Source organism: Lepisma saccharinum, chromosome 1, assembly GCF_977018435.1.
Source record: "Lepisma saccharinum chromosome 1, izLepSacc3.1, whole genome shotgun sequence".
Lineage (NCBI taxonomy): Eukaryota > Metazoa > Arthropoda > Insecta > Zygentoma > Lepismatidae > Lepisma > Lepisma saccharinum.
The window spans coordinates 201389777-201410104 of record NC_139229.1 but is presented as its reverse complement, the minus strand read 5'-3'; the positions used below and the strand labels follow the sequence as shown (position 1 = coordinate 201410104).

Here is a 20328-nt window from a genome sequence, read left to right as displayed (position 1 = left end):
TACACAAGACAAACACAAACAAAGGAGAATAACCTACTAAAAAGTGCATGACATCAAAACTTGTCTGTAAAATAAAAAAAATGGAACCAGTTTATGTTTTTATATTCTATCTTATCCACAGAATAAGCAGTCCCAAAAGTTTTCAAAATTTCAAAAATTACATTTGATGTGCGAGATCACATAATATAAAATTCATGACTAAACCTTTCTTGAATAAGGTGTTTAAAACTTAGTAACAAAATAGAATGACTATGCATTTCAGTACACTAACTGTATAAAAAAAAATTAAAAAAGTTTTTCTGAATATTCACTCAAATGGTGGATCGATCAACGAAGTCTGCACAGGAATACTATAATAATAATAATAGTAAATTGGGACAAAAATTGTTTACTTTAATAGTTTAAAATAGTTCTTAACAATAATCATAGCCGTGATAATAATTACTATTGTTATTTCTACTTTTCAAGTTTTATCAATTACCTGAACCCCTCACCCCACAAATACAGTGGAACCTCGATTTTATGTTCCTCCTTTTAAAATTTTCTTGCCTTATACATTCAATCTTCATGGTCCCAATAGAGCAAAATGCTATAGAGAGAAACGTATTTGTACATTGTAGTCTGTTACTTGGCACATGCCCTTGACAACAGCCTTTGCCACACAAAACCATCTGTAAGTGCCGAGCTCTATAGAGCGTCTCAACCTTAAAAGTCAGTATGGAAGTAAATGGAGTACTTCCCACTCACTCTAATACATGAGTTTTGCCAATAGCTCTGTCCTTCTCTACCACCGCTCCATTGCCAGATGTTACAAAATTTACAAAGTGTAAGTCATAAATTTCAAAGAGTGAAATTATTTTCCTGTATTTTTTTTGCTCTATTTACTGACAGCATTATATAACATGTCATAAATTTATGTGATATGAAATTTCCATAATTATGCAATTTTGCAAAATGCTTAATTTTTTTGTAGTAAATGCTTCAAAAGCCATAAATATCAAACCGCTTGAACAACTTCGCCAGATTTTTTTTTACTTATTTTAAAAGTACATTTTTTTATTTGTGACTCTCCTTCTATTCATAGCACCTACTACTCATTTATGCTCATCGCGATTACATCATGCTTGGTAACTGAGAGTATTAAGGGCTGGACTCACAGTCTCACTAAAGATGGAGCCAGCTTAGAGTCCATGGCGTGGACGTGCATGCTCCTTTTCGAGTATATTTTAGTAGTGTGATTTACAATATTATTGGCGCACTTATAGGTGTAGAAAAGAAGAGGTCATTTGATTAAACAGCCCGATTTGCCTCTACTTAAAATTATGCCAAGATCCTCTTATTCCCCATTTCTTCAAGTGTGATATGCTCTTAATCTTCAAGAATTTTGAATCCTATTGTAGAAAAGAAGAGTTCATATGCCCCGATTTGCCCACACTTAAAATTATGCCAAGATCCTCTTATTTCCCATTTCTTCAAGTGTGATATGCTCTTAATTCTCAAGAATTTTGAATCCTAGTGTAGAAAAGAAGAGTTCATATGCCCCGATTTGCCCACACTTAAAACAATGTCAAGGGGGGGGGGCATATAGCCCAATCGGCCATGTGTGTACATATTTAAATCTAAAGAATTTTGAATTCTAGTGTAGAACTCCCCTCAGACAGATTTGCCTATGTGTGTAAAAGCTACATCTCTCAGTTTGTTGTCCATAAACTTGTCAAAAATATGCCCCCCCCCTTGATATTGTTTTGGCTACACTTAAAAACTAAGGCAAAAAGCTTATATTTTTATCCTCTACAACTTACAGATCAATACAATAGGACAAGAGCAGGCAAGCAAATTGGTTTCATGTTCTTTCTAATCTTTGATCATGTTTCATGTCCCGGCCGGCAATAAATCATGCACGCCTGGGAGATTTTATCTCATGCATGCAAGCATAAGATAAAATCTACACTGTGCCCTTTCAGGGAAAATTCTCTATGCATGCCATCATGTCATTAACTCCAAGGGAAATTCCTAGTAAAAAGAACATTGGTCTCTATGTATGTTGACATATATGCCTGAAATGGAATCAAGTTTTGTCTTGTTCTGATAATATTTACCCGAGAGAGACTTACAGAAATATTTATTCCACATTTCAAAGTCCAACTTTGAATTGTATTTAGCTGATATAGAGCTCAATAACACCTGGGTTCTGAGACCCAGTAGAGTGTGGTGCATAGCCCCATGGCTTTTATTGCCTTGTAATCAGGAGGCTTCTGGGTTTGAGTCCTGATAAAATGTGAAGCCTCCCCTGATGGCAAAGTGTTAATATTGTTGCCTTGTAAACAAAAGCTCTGGGTTTGAATCCTGGTAAAATGTGAGGCCTCCAATGATGGCAAAGTGTTAATATTGCTGCTTTGTAAACAAGAGCTCTGGATTTGAATCCTGGTAAAATGTGTAAGATTGAAATACATGTGGCAAAATAATATGTCCACACGTGAGATTTTGAGAATATTTACTGCTAGCTGATATACAGCTGAGGTTTGAAACCTGGTAAAGTGTGTTGTACAACAGCATAAAAGAACAAAACTATTTTATATTGGGGATCACCAGAGCCTAGTTATTGTTGTTGTTTGTGTATAAAACCACCAGCTCAGCCACTAACTGCTGTTATAATTGTTTTGGCATATTGTCCATATATAAACAAACAACAAAAATGCCAAATCAAAAATATTGCAATCAATGCAAAAAAAAAATATATCTAGTTCTAATTGGTCTAGGCACCGGTTTAATTGTGACAGTAAGAAATGCAGAAAGGCCACAAAAATGTGTCCAAGATGCCATAAAATATTAAGCAAGGCATATTACAAATGGTACAAGTGTAATTCTTATGTTCAGTCATCAATATTGCCCTCACAACCATCTACATCTGGTCTGAAAAGAAAGCATGAAGCACCTGTTAATGCTAGAGCAGCAAAGCAGCCACGCTATGCACTACCTATCCGTAGCAGTTTTAATGGCCAATTAAGGGATTATCGGTTTGTATCAGAGCCAAGATGTGGTATTAAGAATTTTTTGAACAGTATAAATCCAGATATGCAGGCAATTCTAAATGCACAAAATGGCTCTTATAAGCTGTCCCTCAAATTGTTTACACAATATAAGAAGCCAAATGGCACAAAATTTACACAGCCCCACATAACAGAAACTGTACCTGTTTATTCAAATGCAAATTTAGACAAAATAATAAGCAGTTTGATAGATCAATTGAATATTAAACACTCTGAATTTGCAGCAAAAGAGTCTGGATGGAGCCTATGCGGATCTCCACACAAGTTATATGTTAATATTTCTGAATTCAGCCCATTACAAGGATCTACATATCTGCCATTACCTGCCAATATTAAAAACAAAAGAGCCGTGGTTAATATAAAAAATAATGATGAGAAATGCTTTTTGTGGTGTATTTTAGCTGCTTTGTATCCAGTTTTAAAGGATCCTCAGAGAATAACTTATTATAAGCAATATGAGCATGATTTTGATGAAGCAATGGAGGGTTTAGAATATCCAATGCCTGTTCAGAATATTGATAAATTTGAAAAAAAGGCCAGGCATATCAATGGCAAACAATTATCTATTAATGTATTTACTTGTTCTACTGGCCGTGGCAATTGCTTGATAGATCCTCTCAGAATCAGTACACTTGATGATGAATCTGCTATTCCGATTGATCTGCTCTTAATTGAGAAATATGGCACATATCATTACACTCTGATACACAGTCTTGAAGCTTTAGTCAGAACACAACTACACAAATCCAATACAATATTCAAGTTGTGTAGAAGATGTTTGTCTGTATTTGATGGTCAAAAAATGGTGAATGGGGTTCGGGAAGTGAATGGAGAAATTGCTAAAAACAAGTTAATTGAGCATCTGAAATACTGTGGCAACCATAAACCTGTTCATATGCTTATGCCTAACCCAAGTGAAAATGCCAAATTCAAAAAAATTGAAGCCCTGTTGGAACACCCAGCATATATAGTCTGTGATTTTGAATCAAACCTCAAACAACTTGCATTCTGCAGCCCAGATCCTGATGAATCTTCAATTACATCATATCAATTACATGAACCTTCCAGCTTTTATTATGTGGTTGTACAGGGTGGTGTGGTTAGTAAAGAATATTTATACATGTGAGCAGATGCCATCAAAGAATTTGCACTTAGAATAGAAAATGAGTGCCATGACATAGCATCTAATGTCTTATTAAAATCAAAGCCCATGTTGCCTTTAACAGAGGAACAGATTGAAGATTTCAACAAAGCAGAAAAATGCCCGGTATGTGATTCTGAATTTTCAGATACAAATATCAAGGTGAAACACCATTCTCATACAGATGGTAAATTCTTAATGGCCCTGTGTAATAGCTGCAATATTATGATCCAGAGACCAAAATTTGTCCCTATATTTTGCCATGGAGCATCCAATTATGATTTCCATAATTTGATCAGGTACGATGGGTTTGACAAGCAGAATTTAATTATTTTAGCAGAAAATGATGAGAAATATATAGCTATTAGCAAAATAATTAAAGTTAATGGTGTTTCAATTCACTTAAGATTTCTTGATTCATACAGAATTTTATCGGCTAGCCTGGCTACACTGGCCACTCAATTATCTGATGATCAATTCAAAATCACATGTGCTTTGTTTCCAAATCAGGACCTGAAATTAATTAGGCGGAAGGGTGTATATCCATATGATTATGTTACAGATTTTTCTAAATTTGATGAGTGTTCTCTGCCACCACAACAAGAGTTTTACAGCAAAACCAGAGGATCTGGAATCACTGATGAAGATTATCACCATGCCCAATTGATGTGGAACAATTTAAAATGCCAGACATTTGGTGATTATCACAAGGCATATTTAAAACTTGATGTCACCCTCTTAGCTGATATATTGCAGGCATTCAGAAAATCTTCCATGCAAAATTATAAACTGGATCCAATGTATTTTTACAGTGCTCCGGGCCTAGCATGGTCTGCAATGTTTTTAAACACTAAAATGCAATTGGATCTGATCCAGGATCAAGATATGTATCTGTTTATGGAACAATGTATAAGAGGAGGCATGGTGCAATGTTCTCAGAGATATGCCAGAGCAAATAACAAATATATTCCTGATTATGATCCAGCACTGCCATCAAATTATATACTGTATGTAGATGCCAATAGCCTCTATGGTTATGCCATGATGGATAAATTGCCATATGCAGGGCTTGAGTGGGTCGAAGATTTCAATATTGAAGATCTTAAGGATTATGATGACAGTAACTATGGCCTGTTCTTAGAGGTTGATCTGACAATTCCTGATGATTTACACAACACATTTTCTGATCTGCCCCCAATTCCTGAGGTTAAGTGCTCACCTGGCTCTAAACAGAAGAAATTGATGATGACTCTAGAGCCGAAACAGAATTATGTCATATATTACAAAAACCTCCAGTTCCTGATGAATCATGGTGTTCAAATGACCAAAGTTGGAAAAGTTTTGAGGTTCAGGCACTCAAGATGGTTGAAACCATATATTGATACAAACACAGAGCTTCGAACATCTGCAATGAGCCAATTTGATAAGACCTTGTTTAAATTGATGGTCAATTCAGTGTATGGCAAAACAATTGAAAATGTCAGAAAACATATTGATGTTAAAATAATTACTGACCCTAGCCGGAGCAAAAAATTGATTGCAAAGCCTAATTTCAATTATAGAAGAATTTATGATGAAAATATGGCACTTTTCAACATGAAAAAAACAAATATTAAATTTGATAAGCCTATTTATGTAGGGGCCGTGATATTGGAATTGGCCAAATTACATATGTTAAAATTGTATTATGATGTGTTGAAGCCTTTTTATAAGGATCGTGTAAAACTGATGTACATGGACACAGATAGTTTTGTTCTTGATATTCAAACAGAAGATGTTTACCAAGATATGGCACAGCCTGAATTGTTTAAATATTTTGATACCAGTGAACATTCAAAAATTCACCCCCACAACAAAAAGGTGCCTGGCAAGTTAAAAGATGAGACACTTGGTGATGTTATTGTGGCATTTGCTGGGTTAAGAGGCAAGATGTACAGTTTTGAAACATGTAGTGGTGCTGTTGCCAAAAAGGCCAAGGGCATTGGCAGAGTAACTGTGGACAAAGAGCTTGAATTTGAGGATTACAAAAATTGTCTCAAATCATGTAGCACAATCAGAACATCAGAAAATAGAATTCAGAGTGTGGATCACTTATTGACTACAAATATTGTAAGAAAAGTGGCTCTGGACCCACATGATGATAAGAGATGCATTTTGTCATGTGGCATACATACTTTACCATGGGGTCATTGTGATTTGAAAAATAGCAATCAATGCCCAATTACAGAGCATGATTTGAAATAAATAAACATGCCTATGAACTTATTTGGGTTCAAAAAACAGGCTATTATGGACCTGCCAACACCACAACCCTCTTCTGATATAATATCTAAACTAAGTGGCTTGTTAATTATTCATCTGAACAGCATACTTACAGATGTTGATGATGAAACAGGTAAAACATTGTACATATTTAACAATAATTTAAATCATTATCAATTACCTGTAGGTGGGCAATTACAATTTATTACAACCCCTGAGGGTGATGTCAAGATTTCAGTAGGGAGAAATATTTATAGAATTAAGCACTCAAACATGATTTCTGGCACTGTATATACTGTTTCTGCTGGTGACTGCTTATATATTGAGGTCCCTGGATCCTATGACAAGCTTATACCCTTTTTTATAGAATTAAGAATCAGATATTCAATAATAAATAACCACTAAAACAAAAATGCCTAATGATATATTTGGCCATACAAGGCATGAAGATCACAGTGATGAGATTTTGATGCTTGATGTCAGAGTCAAGAAATTAAGAAGTGATTTACAAGCTTTACAAACCACACTCAATGCCAGTCTTCAATTAGAAATTACAAATTTACAATCACAATGCATGGACCCTCTTCTTAAAATTGACTCAGAACTCAAAGTGCTGCTTCAAAAATATACTGACCTGGCAACATTAGATAATTTTCAAAGTTTAGAAGAAACTGTAGCAGCTCTTCAAGCCAAATTTAAGACCCAGGCCACCAACTCTGAGCAATTGAAACAGCAATTGGAAGAGCAGATAAATAATGTCCAGACACAGCTCCAAACAATTGTCAAAAGCATAAAATCACAAGAAGATTTTGATCTAGTGATTTCCACTCTAAAAGAACAGATTCAATCACTCCAAATACCTAATTTGGACCCTCTGAACAATGCCATAGCCGAGGTTAAAGAAAAAATTGAGACACTTGAAAATTTTATGAACAACTTGCCATCTTCTGATGCTTTGAGTGCAATAACTCGGAGTGTTGCCAACATCAAGCTGCAACTTGAAACATATGAAGATTTTGGAAAAATTCAAAGTACCATAACCCATCTTGAGGGTACAATAGCAGCAGTGCAAAGTGATTTGACAAATGTACAAGAATCTCTAGAATCCCGCCTGCCTGGTATTGTAGACACACTTGTCAGTGTCCAGCAACAGATCACAAAGCTTGAAAACCTCAACACTGAATCTGAGCTATCTCATTTTCATCACTTGATCGATGATATCCAAACAAAACTTGAAATTTTACAACAATCAACACCCACTCAGGCAGATATAGCCCTGCTCCAAAATGCTATGCAAAATGTGGCTGATGTTTCTGAATTAAATAATGTGAAATTGGCACTTGAATCTTTGCAAAATACTGTAACAAATCTGCCTACATCACAGGAACTTAAAAATATTAAGAGGGCAGTGAATCGCATATTGAAATCAGAAGATATCAAGAATATCCAGACAGAGATCAAACAACTCACTCAGACAGTGGCCACTCTACCAACCAATCAACATATTAATGAACTGCATGCCCTGTTTGAGGATATCAGAAGTCCATGATCTTACTGCTCAAAATTCAAAATTGGCAGTTATTGAAAATTTGCAACAAATTGTAGCTAATATCAAGCAACAGCTAGGGACCATGGAATCCAATCAAGCAAATGCCCTGTCTGTTTTTGCCACCCAGCTTCAAGAGATTGTGCAACAATACAAGAAACTTGTTGTGGACATAAAAATCAAGCCAGGCCATGATGATGTTGTTAGGACCATCAATGAGCACCTTGAATCTGTAACAAGCAGATTGCTTACAGCAGAAAAAGAAATAACAGGCATAATTGACAATCCAAAACATACAGTAATTCTTGAATTGTACAGCATCCCCAACAAAGAATATGATTCACCATTTACACCAGGTGGCAAAATATATATGCTGTCCCCTGCACAATTTTATTACCAATTTTTTGTTGGGGGCACACTGAGACCAATCAAGATCAAATATTGGCTTCAACCACAGGCACACCACTACCCCACCTTATCAATAACAAATGCTGACAACAAACCAAAAATCACCAGTGTAGAGTTAGAGGATTTTACAGATCCCAATACATTAGAAACAGCCTATGCTGAAGATGATGGCTCTCTGGAATTTAAAATACAAATAGGGGACAAATTATATTTAGAAAATCCTGTAGTATCAGCTGCTGAACACCCCATAGTTGCAATATTCTTGTTTTCATATTATGTCTAGACAAATTATTGTTGATGAATTACACAGACAAGCCAGACATAATTATAAGAGACTGCCAGTAGTCACAAAAGGCATAGATGATTTATGGCAAGGGGACTTGATTGAGATGGCAAGTGGACAGTTGAAAAACTTAGACAAAATCAACAAGGGCTACAAGTATCTACTCACTGTAATAGACACATTTTCAAAATTTGCCTGGGCTGTGCCACTCAAATCCAAGACTGGAAAATGTGTTACAGAAGCCATCAGGACAATCATCAATCAGAGTGGAAGATCACCGCGCTATTTGCAAACAGATAATGGCAAAGAATTTTATAATTCTGTGTTCCAACAATTTATTAAAAGCCAGTCAATAAAACATTATTCGAGTTACAGTGATCTCAAAGCCTCAATTGTAGAGAGATTCAACAAAACCCTAAAAAATCTTATGTATAAACAATTTACACTTCAAGTTAATTATAAATGGATTAATATTCTTCCAGAACTTCTACATAAATATAACAACTCGGTTCATTCCACAATCAACATGAAACCCTCTGAAGTAACTTCATCTGATGAGCAAAAATTGATCAGAACTGTTTATTATCCTAGATACCAGCCAACAACAAGAAAGGCCAAATACAAGGTGGGTGATCAAGTAAGAATCAGCAAATATAAGCACTTATTCAAAAGAGGCTTTACAAGAAACTGGAGCACTGAATTATTTACAGTGGTTCAAATTAAACCTGGGACCCTTAACACATATATAATAAAAGATCACCGAGGAGAAATTCTCAAAGGCAGATTCTATGAAGAAGAACTCAGCAAAACTAAACAGCCTGACACATATCTCATAGAAAAAATCATCCGCAGAAAAGGCAACAAGTTATTTGTCAAATGGCTAGGACTTCCAGAACACAGCTGGATCGATACAGACAAAGTGATAATATGAGCACCTGGGATGTTATAAAAAGGCTGCCAGAACCTGAACAGCAGATTAAGAGAAATGGCAAGTTGCTGCCTGAAAATATTAGATGTCTTATTGTTGGGCCATCAGCTTGTGGTAAAACTACACTAATGGTTGATAATTTTTTATTGGCACCCAACTGGTTAGACTGGAAAAACAGGCACTTGTATGTTTTCTCTAAGAGCTTGGAACAATTAAAATATCAGCAGCTGATGAAGCTATATGATGGATTGGATATTGCCACTTTTGAACCAGATGTTAAGCCACTTCATGAATGTCTCGATAATTCTGTTGCTGTGTTTGATGACATTATACTGGATAATCAAAACAAGGTTAGAAATTTCTTTACACAGGGCCGACACAAAAACATTGATTGTTTCTACCTGGCACAGACTTTTTCTAAAATTCCGAAGCAGCTGATCCGAGACAACAGCAATTTTATATGTGTGTTTCATCAAGATCATACCAACCTCAAACACATACATGATGAATATGTAGGTGGGGACTTGAGCTACAATGATTTTTCCAAGTTTTGCAGTAGGTGCTGGAACCAGGACAGTTATGGGTTTGTCACAATTGATATGACAAGAAAACCCAATAGTGGCAAATACAGAAATAAAATCAACAATTTTCTAGACATTGAAACATATATAAATAACCATGAAAAGGCCAATCATTGATGATCTTAAATTAAGAGATTATCTTGTAAAAAGATTTAAGGGATGGAAATCACAGAACCGAGGAATTTATGAACAACACAAACAAACAGAACAGCCTATCATTGATGCTATTAGTGAATTAGGTAAAAATATCAAAACTGTTACAGAGCAAAGTCAAAATTTGATCACAGAGCTTGTACCTGTAGCTGCAAGGAACATATTAGATTATCCAATCACCCCACTTTCCAGTATTCATACACCTAGTCCTGTTGCTCCTCGAAGAATTGAAGCTACTTAGGATTCTATTGAATTGGGTCTTCTTGCTCAAAAATATTCAAGCACACCTAAAGACAACAAAGATGAGGTCTTTGGCTTATATGCTGACACAGAGCGTGATGGTAGCATCATACATAGAATTGGCAATTTCAGAGTAACATTTATGGGAGATGATATAATTGTATATTCAGAATCTCATCTTGGACAAAGAAGTGGTTTTGTTAAATATCCCGGCACACCTGGATTGTGGGATCTGATGACTAGAAAAAGGCCTGGCAACTATACAGATCAAGATTATGAACATTACAAAGAAATATTAATAAAATTAGATGCTCTATACCAGAACAATGATCCCACACAAAAAAGAGTCAAGTCTAGCAGTGGAGCAAAATACAACAACTTAATCAAGCCCATATGGTCACAAATTAAGACTGGCAATGGAATCAAACAATACAACACCCTGCCTAAAGAATTTGTCTGGGTTGATGATGTCAGGAAACTTGTAGATAGGTTATTGGTGATAGCTGGGGAGGAAAATGCTGGCAACCACAATTTTTACAATGAAAAGGTTGGAATTATGGACATGATAAGCACAAAATTGTCTAATTTTATAGTGAATGACACTAAGGGGATTGGATGTCTTATAAAAATTATTAATACTCTACCACCTAAATTTTGGAATATTTCTGAGGGCCGGGGGTTGGTTAATGACATTATAAACAACCTGCCATTTGAACTACACATTCCAGGCTATCAGTATTGTGGTCCAGGCACAAAATTGGACCATAGATTAAACAGAGGGGATCCTGGTGTTAATCCCCTAGATGCTGCTTGTAGAGACCATGACATAGCATACAACACACATACTGATCTTGACAAGAGACATGTTGCAGACAAGAAATTAGAAGAGGCTGCATTTGGTAGATTTGTAAGCAAAGATGCTTCTTTGAGTGAAAAAATAGCAGCATTGGGGACCACCATAGCTATGAACACCAAACAAAAACTGGGGTGGGGGCTGTGAATATGTATATAATAAACCTACAATGAAGGCCAAGGGTGTTATGTATCAAATACCTTATGCAGGTCTTAAATCTCTTAAAACTATTGATAGTCTTTTAACCAAAAAGCAGCGCAAGAAAAAAAAGCTCTTGTATTGCCAAGGGCCATGGTATGAAATTGTTGCTTAGTACCCCCCAATTAAAAAAATTACAACAATCCAGAAAAAAATCACATGTGGGGGGATTCATATTTACTATCCCAGCCATCTTAGCAGCACTTGGGGCTGTTGGGAGCTTGGCTGGGGGATCAGCTGCCATAGCAAAAACAGTAATAGATGCCAAGAAAAATAGGGCAGAATTAGATGAATTGAAGCGCCATAACCTGGCCATGGAGAAACAAGGCAAAGGTGTTAAGAGAGCCATAAATAAGTTTAAAAAAACAATAGCCGCTTACAAACCAAGATATTGAAGCTTTAATCAAGCCACTGGGCATCAAAAATTTTAGAGGTGTGTACATGTCTGATTCTTTGCCAGAACAACCACTCAACAAAGAGTGTGGCATTGTTAATTTGGATAAGTACAAAAATCAGGGCACTCACTGGATTTGTTATCTTAAATATTTAAACAATAAGGCATTTGTGTTTGATTCATTTGGAGGTGTTCCACCTGAAAATTTAGTAAAATATCTAAAATCAGCTAATCTTTATTACAATAATGCCCGTGTTCAAAACTTCAAAGATGTTAATTGTGGACATTTGTGTTTATCTGTTCTTAGATATATGTCTCAAATAAATAAACCATCAATTGAAAATTTTCAAAAAGCCTTGTGGTATTTAAAACATCATGGGGGTATTCCATCTCACCAGCCAAATTTCAATATTGAAACTCAAATTACATGATGATATAGTGTATCCCAAAACAATAGCTCTCAGAGCATTTTATGGCATGTACTTGATCCCTAATATTACACACCACAACAACAAAATTGCAGTAGGGGATCAAAAAATTGTCATCACTCCAGGGCAATATAATCTGTCCACTCTAAATGCTCAATTACCCAGAGGTATAGTATTAAGTCAAAATTCTGTCACTCACAGAGTAGAGATTGTATCTGCTACAGAAACAGTGGATCTGGGTACTATAGGAGAGCTGTTAGGCTTTGAGAACAACACAAAACTTGAACCAGCCATCAAACACACTGCTATTAATATACCTAAATTCTTAGCCATAGAGACTCTCAATATTCACTGTAATGTGGCCGAGGGTATGATCACCAAATCAGATGGCATAGGCACTCACAAACAAACTGGCATCATTGCAACATTCAAACCTAACTCTGAATTTATGGAGCCGATCATCTACACTCCATCACCAACATTATATTTTCCTGTGTGCCATAATAGAATAGATAATATTGAATTGATGGTCACTAATGAAAAAGAAGAATTAGTTGATTTTGCTGGAGCCACAACAACTGCTATCATAGAGATTAATATTTAAATAAAAATACATACAAAAAAAATGGAAAATATTGAGAGTTATGAGCTACAATCATTCCCCCCAAACAGGAGGACATTTGCAAATTTAAATCAACCCAACACAGAGATTGAGGTTGATCTTGATGTAGGGGATGGCTTTATACACCCCCACAGAGCAGATCTATACATCAAATTTGATGTTGTAAAGCTCGATGGTACAGATTATCCTGCAAATTCAAATATAAGATTGGTGGACAATTTTGTGCCACATCTGTTCTCTGAAATTGAGATCAGAAAACATGGTGTTGTTATAAACAGAGTGGATTATCCCGGCATTACCTCCACAGCTTTGGCCACACTAAAATTATCCAAAACCGAGGCTTCTTACTACAAAATAGGTGGATTTGAGGCTCGTGATAAAATTATATCTAAGAGCCACACAGTGCTGTTCCCTATGCGCCTGTTGCCAGGATTCTTCTCAGATTACAAAGATATTATGTGGAAGGGTGGTTTAAGAATCACATTTAGAAGAGCTGCCAATGATAATAATGCTTTGATGAGGTACAGCACATTAAACTCTACAGGGGAAGCTTTGCCCAATACCCTACCTGATGAGGGCAAATGCATTATTCAGACTATGGAGCTAAGAATCCCGGTTGTTGAATATGAAGCCAGTTATGCTCTTAAATACAAAGCAGATATAATAAAAAATCCACAAGTACCTTTACAATTTTATACATATCAATGTGTACAGAAGCCTGCCACTGGTACTTATTATGAGTTTGATGCTACAAATTCATTCTCCAGTATACAATATGACATGCCGGATTTTGTGGTGGTACTGTTTCAGACTGGAAGACACAATAACCAGGAAAAAAATTCAAGTAGATTTGATAACTGCAACTTCAAGAACATATATCTTAAAAATGGCAGAAATGAGGTATTCCCTAGAGAAAATTATAATTTAGACATTTCCAAGGATGATTTTCTTAAATTATATGAAGCATTTACAGCATACAAAAGGGTCACTACTGGCAATACTGACATGTATTACACACCAGATGAATTCAAAGCACAGAGACCCATGTTTGTCATCAACACTTCAAAAAGAAAACAAGTTGTGGTTAATGACAGGACAAACATTAAAATTATCTGTGAATTCCATGAGGCATTACCTGATGACACCATATGTAGTGTTATTCTCATAGGGGAAAAATCATATGTTTATGATGTAAGAAATGAGAGAGTCACAGAACAATTCTAGAAGAGCTCTGCACAATGCATTGTCTTAGTACTAGAAATGCAAGTTGAGGCTGGTGTCCAATTAAAATATTGAGCATATTCCAGGTAACATATTAACATAACAGCAACAAGTATTTAAGCATATATTACATTATATTATTGTGTAAGCAAAAGCTCTTATGAGCATTTTTGCCTTAGTTTTAAGTGTAGCCAAAAAAATATCAAGGGGGGCATATTTTTGACAAGTTTATGGACAATAAACTGAGAGATGTAGCTTTTACACACATAGGCAAATCTGTCTGAGGGGAGTTCTACACTAGAATTCAAAATTCTTTAGATTTAAATATGTACACACATGGCCGATTGGGCTATATGCCCCCTTCCTTGACATTGTTTTAAGTGTGGGCAAATCGGGGCATATGAACTCTTCTTTTCTACACTAGGATTCAAAATTCTTGAGAATTAAGAGCATTTCACACTTGAAGAAATGGGGAATAAGAGGATCTTGGCATAATTTTAAGTGTGGGCAAATCGGGGCATATGAACTCTTCTTTTCTACACTAGGATTCAAAATTCTTGAAGATTAAGAGCATATCACACTTGAAGAAATGGGGAATAAGAGGATCTTGGCATAATTTTAAGTATAGGCAAATCGGGCTGTTTAATCAAATGACCTCTTCTTTTCTACACCTATAAGTGCGCCAATAATATTGTAAATCACACTACTTATTTTAATAAATTTTATCCAATCATCATTCATCCGTTTCGTCGCGATTATCCTACAGAGGAAGGAAGTGACGAAGAATTAGAAAAACTTCTCGATTAGTGTGATGTCGCAGATGAGTTCAGGAAAATAGGAAATGTTACTACAGAAAAATACCTAAACTTGTCATTGGAATTATTGGAATAATAATTATTGTTTTATTGTTTTAGTACCTTGGCATCACGCTCTTGTTTCTGGGTGTGGCGCAGTACCTTTCCAAATCTTGTCTTGAACACCCCTTCGTGCAACAAACGTTACTCACTCCCCTGCTGTAAAGCAGTGACTTCGCTTTCTCCCTTTTCAAATTTGGACCTGAAAGAGAAGGAAGTACCAAATCAAGAAGAAAAGTTATTTTCAACTACTCAATAAAAAATCTTTGATGTCTGCAACCTGGAAATAGTCAAATGAGTTGCCAAGAAATCAGGATTTACACAAATACGTCGTCGGCATATATCCTGACGCACATTTATAGCTGCCTGTACACAAGATACTCAAGAATTAGCTTCATCTGAGAGAGGTAGCAAAACTCTATTTCTCCACTGCGTGAGAAGTTAATTTCCAGTTTGAAAATTTCGAAATCATTAGTGGAGAGGGAACGTTAAATTTTCGCAAACATTTCTTAATTATATATTTCAATCTAGTTTTACCTTCTTAATCGATTTGAACTACCACATATGCTTGCAATGTGAGCAGGAATATGCATAATGTAGTATAGACGAATATTATTTCCATAACATCTCTGGCTAGGGGTGTGCGGGATACCGAAAAGTCGGGACCGGTTTGATTTTTTTATTTGATTTAGTTTATTTTACTTCGCGTTTTGTGCCTCTTGGCTAATTTGCGAAGATGGGGATGAGTGATGAAATGATGAAATTGATGAATGGACATTCACAAACAACCAAGCCCGACCGGGATTCGAACCCGGGACCCTTGGCGTCGCAGCGCGATGTGCTAACCACTCGGCCACAGGGTCGGGCCAAGTCGGGACCGGGATCGGGAAAAAAATCCTTTCCCGATCCCGACTTCGGGAAATGACTTCCCGACTTTTCGGGATCCCGAGCAGTCGGGAAATACCGAATGCTCATTTTTTAAAAAAAAAATATTTCTAGACGTTTTCTGTATTGCAAGTGTCTGGGACTTATCGGGAATTGTTTGTTTTTATTCCAGAAATGCAAAAACAAACACCTAAGTTGAAAATGACGTGTCGAATTCGAGATTTTCAGAGCTTCGGGAAATTCCGAACATTTCCCGTCCCGAAAATTTCCCAAATTGTCGGTAAATTGCGAATTATTCCCGTCCTGAATACCGGGATTAAAAAAATTTCCCGTCCCGACCCAAAAAAATCATTTGATCGTATCTGTGACGTCATTTCCTTCGGCGAAACAGCGCACGACAGGGTTGCAAGGAAAACACAAATTTTGTGGAAATTGACAAGCTACCAACCACATGATTAGGTGTAAAACGAATCGAGAAACGCGTCCAGTAGACCGAACATCATAGCCTACCAGCCAGAAGATCAACAGTCATCTCGGGGAAGGGGGAAGTAAACCAACGGTATGAGAAATGGTAAAAACATATTCAAAATGAAGTGTCAATATCGGATTTTGTCTCAGCCTACATGTCAAATATCAACAATAATACATTTTATTGGACTTACAGCTTACATGTAGTTGTTTACGCCCAGCTATATGTCAAATATTTGCAAATCTCGTTGCAAGGTTGATATCTACAGGTTTGTGTCCAGATGCCGTGTGGTACTTTTCTGCTGATAACGGAAGTATCAGAGGTTCACGTTGTTACATTACGGCTAAAACACGGACAACCACAGTAACAATCTAATTATGAATCAGTAGAGAATATACTGCTCTCATCAGAGTTGCAAACTATTACATGTGTATCCAGTGCATAGATAAACACAGTCGTCGGGAGAGTTTGTATTTCTACTACTTATATCCCTGTATTTTCAATCATTTTTGTCACTTGCCTCATAATGCCCTGAATTTACATTATATTATGTGTTGCTTACCTTTGGAATCTTGAATTCTTTCATTTATATTTTGTCATCTGTTCAGTGTGTCACAGACAACTAGTATCAGAAGGACGAAGTGGATAGAGTAAATTGTAGATGCCAACTTGATAACTAGATTTGCAAATATTTGACATGTAAGCTGATACAAAAATCGATATGACCAGTTCCACTTGAATTCTATTTTCTTTCTACCATTTTTCGTATCGTTTGTTTACTTCCTGTTAGGTTAAAGAACGTTTTTCTCGTTTTCTTTTACGGTACATAATGTGGCTGATTGTAGCTATGTCATTTTTCACAGAATATGAGTGTTCCTGGCAACCCTGGAACGCATCGGTTCACGACGGGATATGACGTCACTGTAAGCCTTGTTGTTGTTATGTGTGTGATTTCTTATCTATACATTTACAAGACATACAAACACGTAGGTTCAAATTAACAATATAACTTTAAAGCCTGGAAGCCATTCACGTATATCTTACACACAGTTACTATAACAACCAATCAATAGCATGCTATAGAATACAAATTCTTCTTCTTCCTCTTATCATGCGTCTATCATCTTCTCCTGGAGTCTCTTTTTTGTTTTGTTTTAAGTGCTGGTCTCACCGTATCTATCAGGAGGTCTCCTAAGTCTATTCGATCTTCTGATTGGTGTGCGCCCAGCGTCTGTATATGGTTGGTTTTGGTTATCTCTTACCTCTGCATCCTCCGGCTGTCCTTCTGGTATCGATTCAAGGTTTGGATCAGGTAGATCTGTTGATGAGGGGTTTGGTTCACACTCACGTTTTCGTAGCCACCTGACGTGTACCGTTCGTGTCGATCCGTTGAACAACTGCACTTCATATATTAGGCTGTTGCCAACTCTAGACAATACAATTCCTGGTACATGCTTCGGAGAATTTACCTTCGGGGTCTGCACACAGACTGGATCATTCGGAAGATATGCAAGGTAAGTTCTGTCAAGTCTCTTCCTCTCTACTCGGCCCCGCCGTGATCCAAGAAATGGTGGGCGATCCACTCGCCTTTCCCGTTCTGTCATATATTTATGTCTCTTGTATCGCAGTTGGTCACTTTCCCCTTGATTCAACATCCTTATCTCTCATTGCCTGTGTTCGAATTCCAGCTCTCTCTTCTCTCGCCTTCTGAGCCAACTGCCTCAGATGCTCTTCTTTCTTCTCCTTTCCTTTCTGGTCAAGTTTCTTCTCCAGCTGTGCCCTCAAACCTTCACTTTCCGGTATTTTAGTATTAATATCTGCGTTATCATTTCGTTCGGACCCCGTATTTGTGAACAATGTGTTACATTGTGCTAACAGTTTTCTCCAACCCGGATGAATACTGTCCAGCAATGAACGTCCAATCAACGGATACCGCAGTTCTTCTTCCCACAATATAACCGGCAATTTATACAATACATCATTCAATGATAAATCAACCAAGGTTTGACCTTTCAACTTTAACTTATCATTATTCACGACTCGTAACGTTAGTGAAGTACAATGTGTTCGCCTATGTGGAAACAATTGTTTGAAAGACCTGTTATTAAACAAAGTAACTGTAGGTCCAGTATCTAGTTCACATTGTACAATTCGCTTATCAATACACAAATCAACTACGCACGGTTCTGCTGACACCAGAACATTAGTGCCATCTATAGCTTGTGCTCTTGGCTTGAAACTAACACTCCTTGCTTTTGAACGAGTGAGTGTTGCATCTTCCACTTGTGTATTTTCTGTGTTCGATGAAATAGTGCAAGTATTATCTTCTGGTGGATGAGAATCACTAACTTCGACGTGCAATAAAGACAAACCATGAAATTCGTTATGTATGTTTTGTTCAACAATAGCGTCTAAAGGTTTAATATTAGACGTGGATATTTGATCACTTGTAATTGTCTTACTCGCAACTCCACCATTATTTTTCCTAAACTTGCATTTTACATGCCAATGACCTTTCTTTTTGCAAAATGAACACATCGAATATTTTGCTGGACAATGTCCAAGATCATGCCTTCTTGAGCATCTATCACATTCTTTAGTGCTTTTATAACTTCTATTCTGAGGATTGACAAAGTTATTTTTGTGTGCTTGCGAGGACTGGAAACATGGTTTAAATTTCTGTGTCCCAGCAAATGCAACTACATTAGAACTACATTCCTTTTCACGATGTGCGAACATTTGTGTTTCCCGTTCAATTAATTCCATTTGAAGCACAATATCTTGACATTTTGCTGGAGTCAATATAGGTTCAGACAGTAATTTCTTTCTAATGGCGTCAGACCGAACGCCTATAATTATTTGCTCTAAAATGGCTTCCTGTAAGTACTGGCCGAAACTACATTTAAGTGTTTGTTGCTTAACACGTACCATAAATCGTGTTACATCCTCGCCGCTTTCCTGCATGCATTGCCTGAACTTAAAACGTTCCACATATTTGTTTGTTCTCTGGCCATAATGTTTAAGCAGATTGTCCTTGAGGATCGAATATGTTTGACGATCGACTGGTTCAGGTGCAAGGATGTTCTTCAGCACTTTGAAAGCTTCAGACCCTATAACTGCAATCAGTATGGGTACCTTCCTGGCTTCATTAACATCATGAGCCAAGCAAGACTGTTCAAACCTCGTTAAATAATCTTCTATTTCTTCCAAATCTGGCCGGAACTCAGAGAATAAATTCAAACCGAACATATTCATAATTGTGGTCAACTAAATATCACAATATCTTAAACACAATCCGTATCACACTGATTTAAACTTTGTTCTTGTACAATTATTGTAATCAATACACAAACCGTGTAATCTTGGTTCTTACCGTAGAAATTGATCAAGCCGACACAATTTCTCCTTGCATAAACCTATGCTGGAATGATGATCGTCGTGTACTCTTCGTGACGTCTTCATCCATACTTCTTCTTACGAAGGATTACCAAGAATATCCTGTACGACTGCGCCATAGATGTAAGCCTTGTTGTTGTGTGTGTGTGATTTCTTATCTATACATTTACAAGACATACGAACACGTAGGTTCAAATTAACAATATAACTTTAATGCCTGGAAGTCATTCACGTACATCTTACACACAGTTACTATAACAACCAATCAATAACATGCTATAGAATACAAATTCTTCTTCTTCCATTTATCATGCGTCTATCAGTCACAAATGCAATCAAATGTTGTGTGTGGTTGCCAGCATTGAGGCGGCAAAATGGGCTTTTTTGAACGACTGTAGCGCCGAAACTACGCAAAG

The 20328-nt window shown here is 36.7% G+C and overlaps 1 protein-coding gene across 1 annotated transcript in view; it reads right to left on the bottom strand.

Moving 5' to 3' along the window:
- LOC145988348 (uncharacterized) overlaps positions 1-20328 on the bottom strand; it is a 61274-nt gene that overhangs the window by 36628 nt on the left and 4318 nt on the right. The window contains exon 5 of the mRNA XM_083123225.1: positions 15226-15364. Within this exon, the coding sequence (XP_082979351.1) occupies positions 15226-15364 (139 nt within the window). The remainder of the gene's footprint in view (positions 1-15225; positions 15365-20328) is intronic.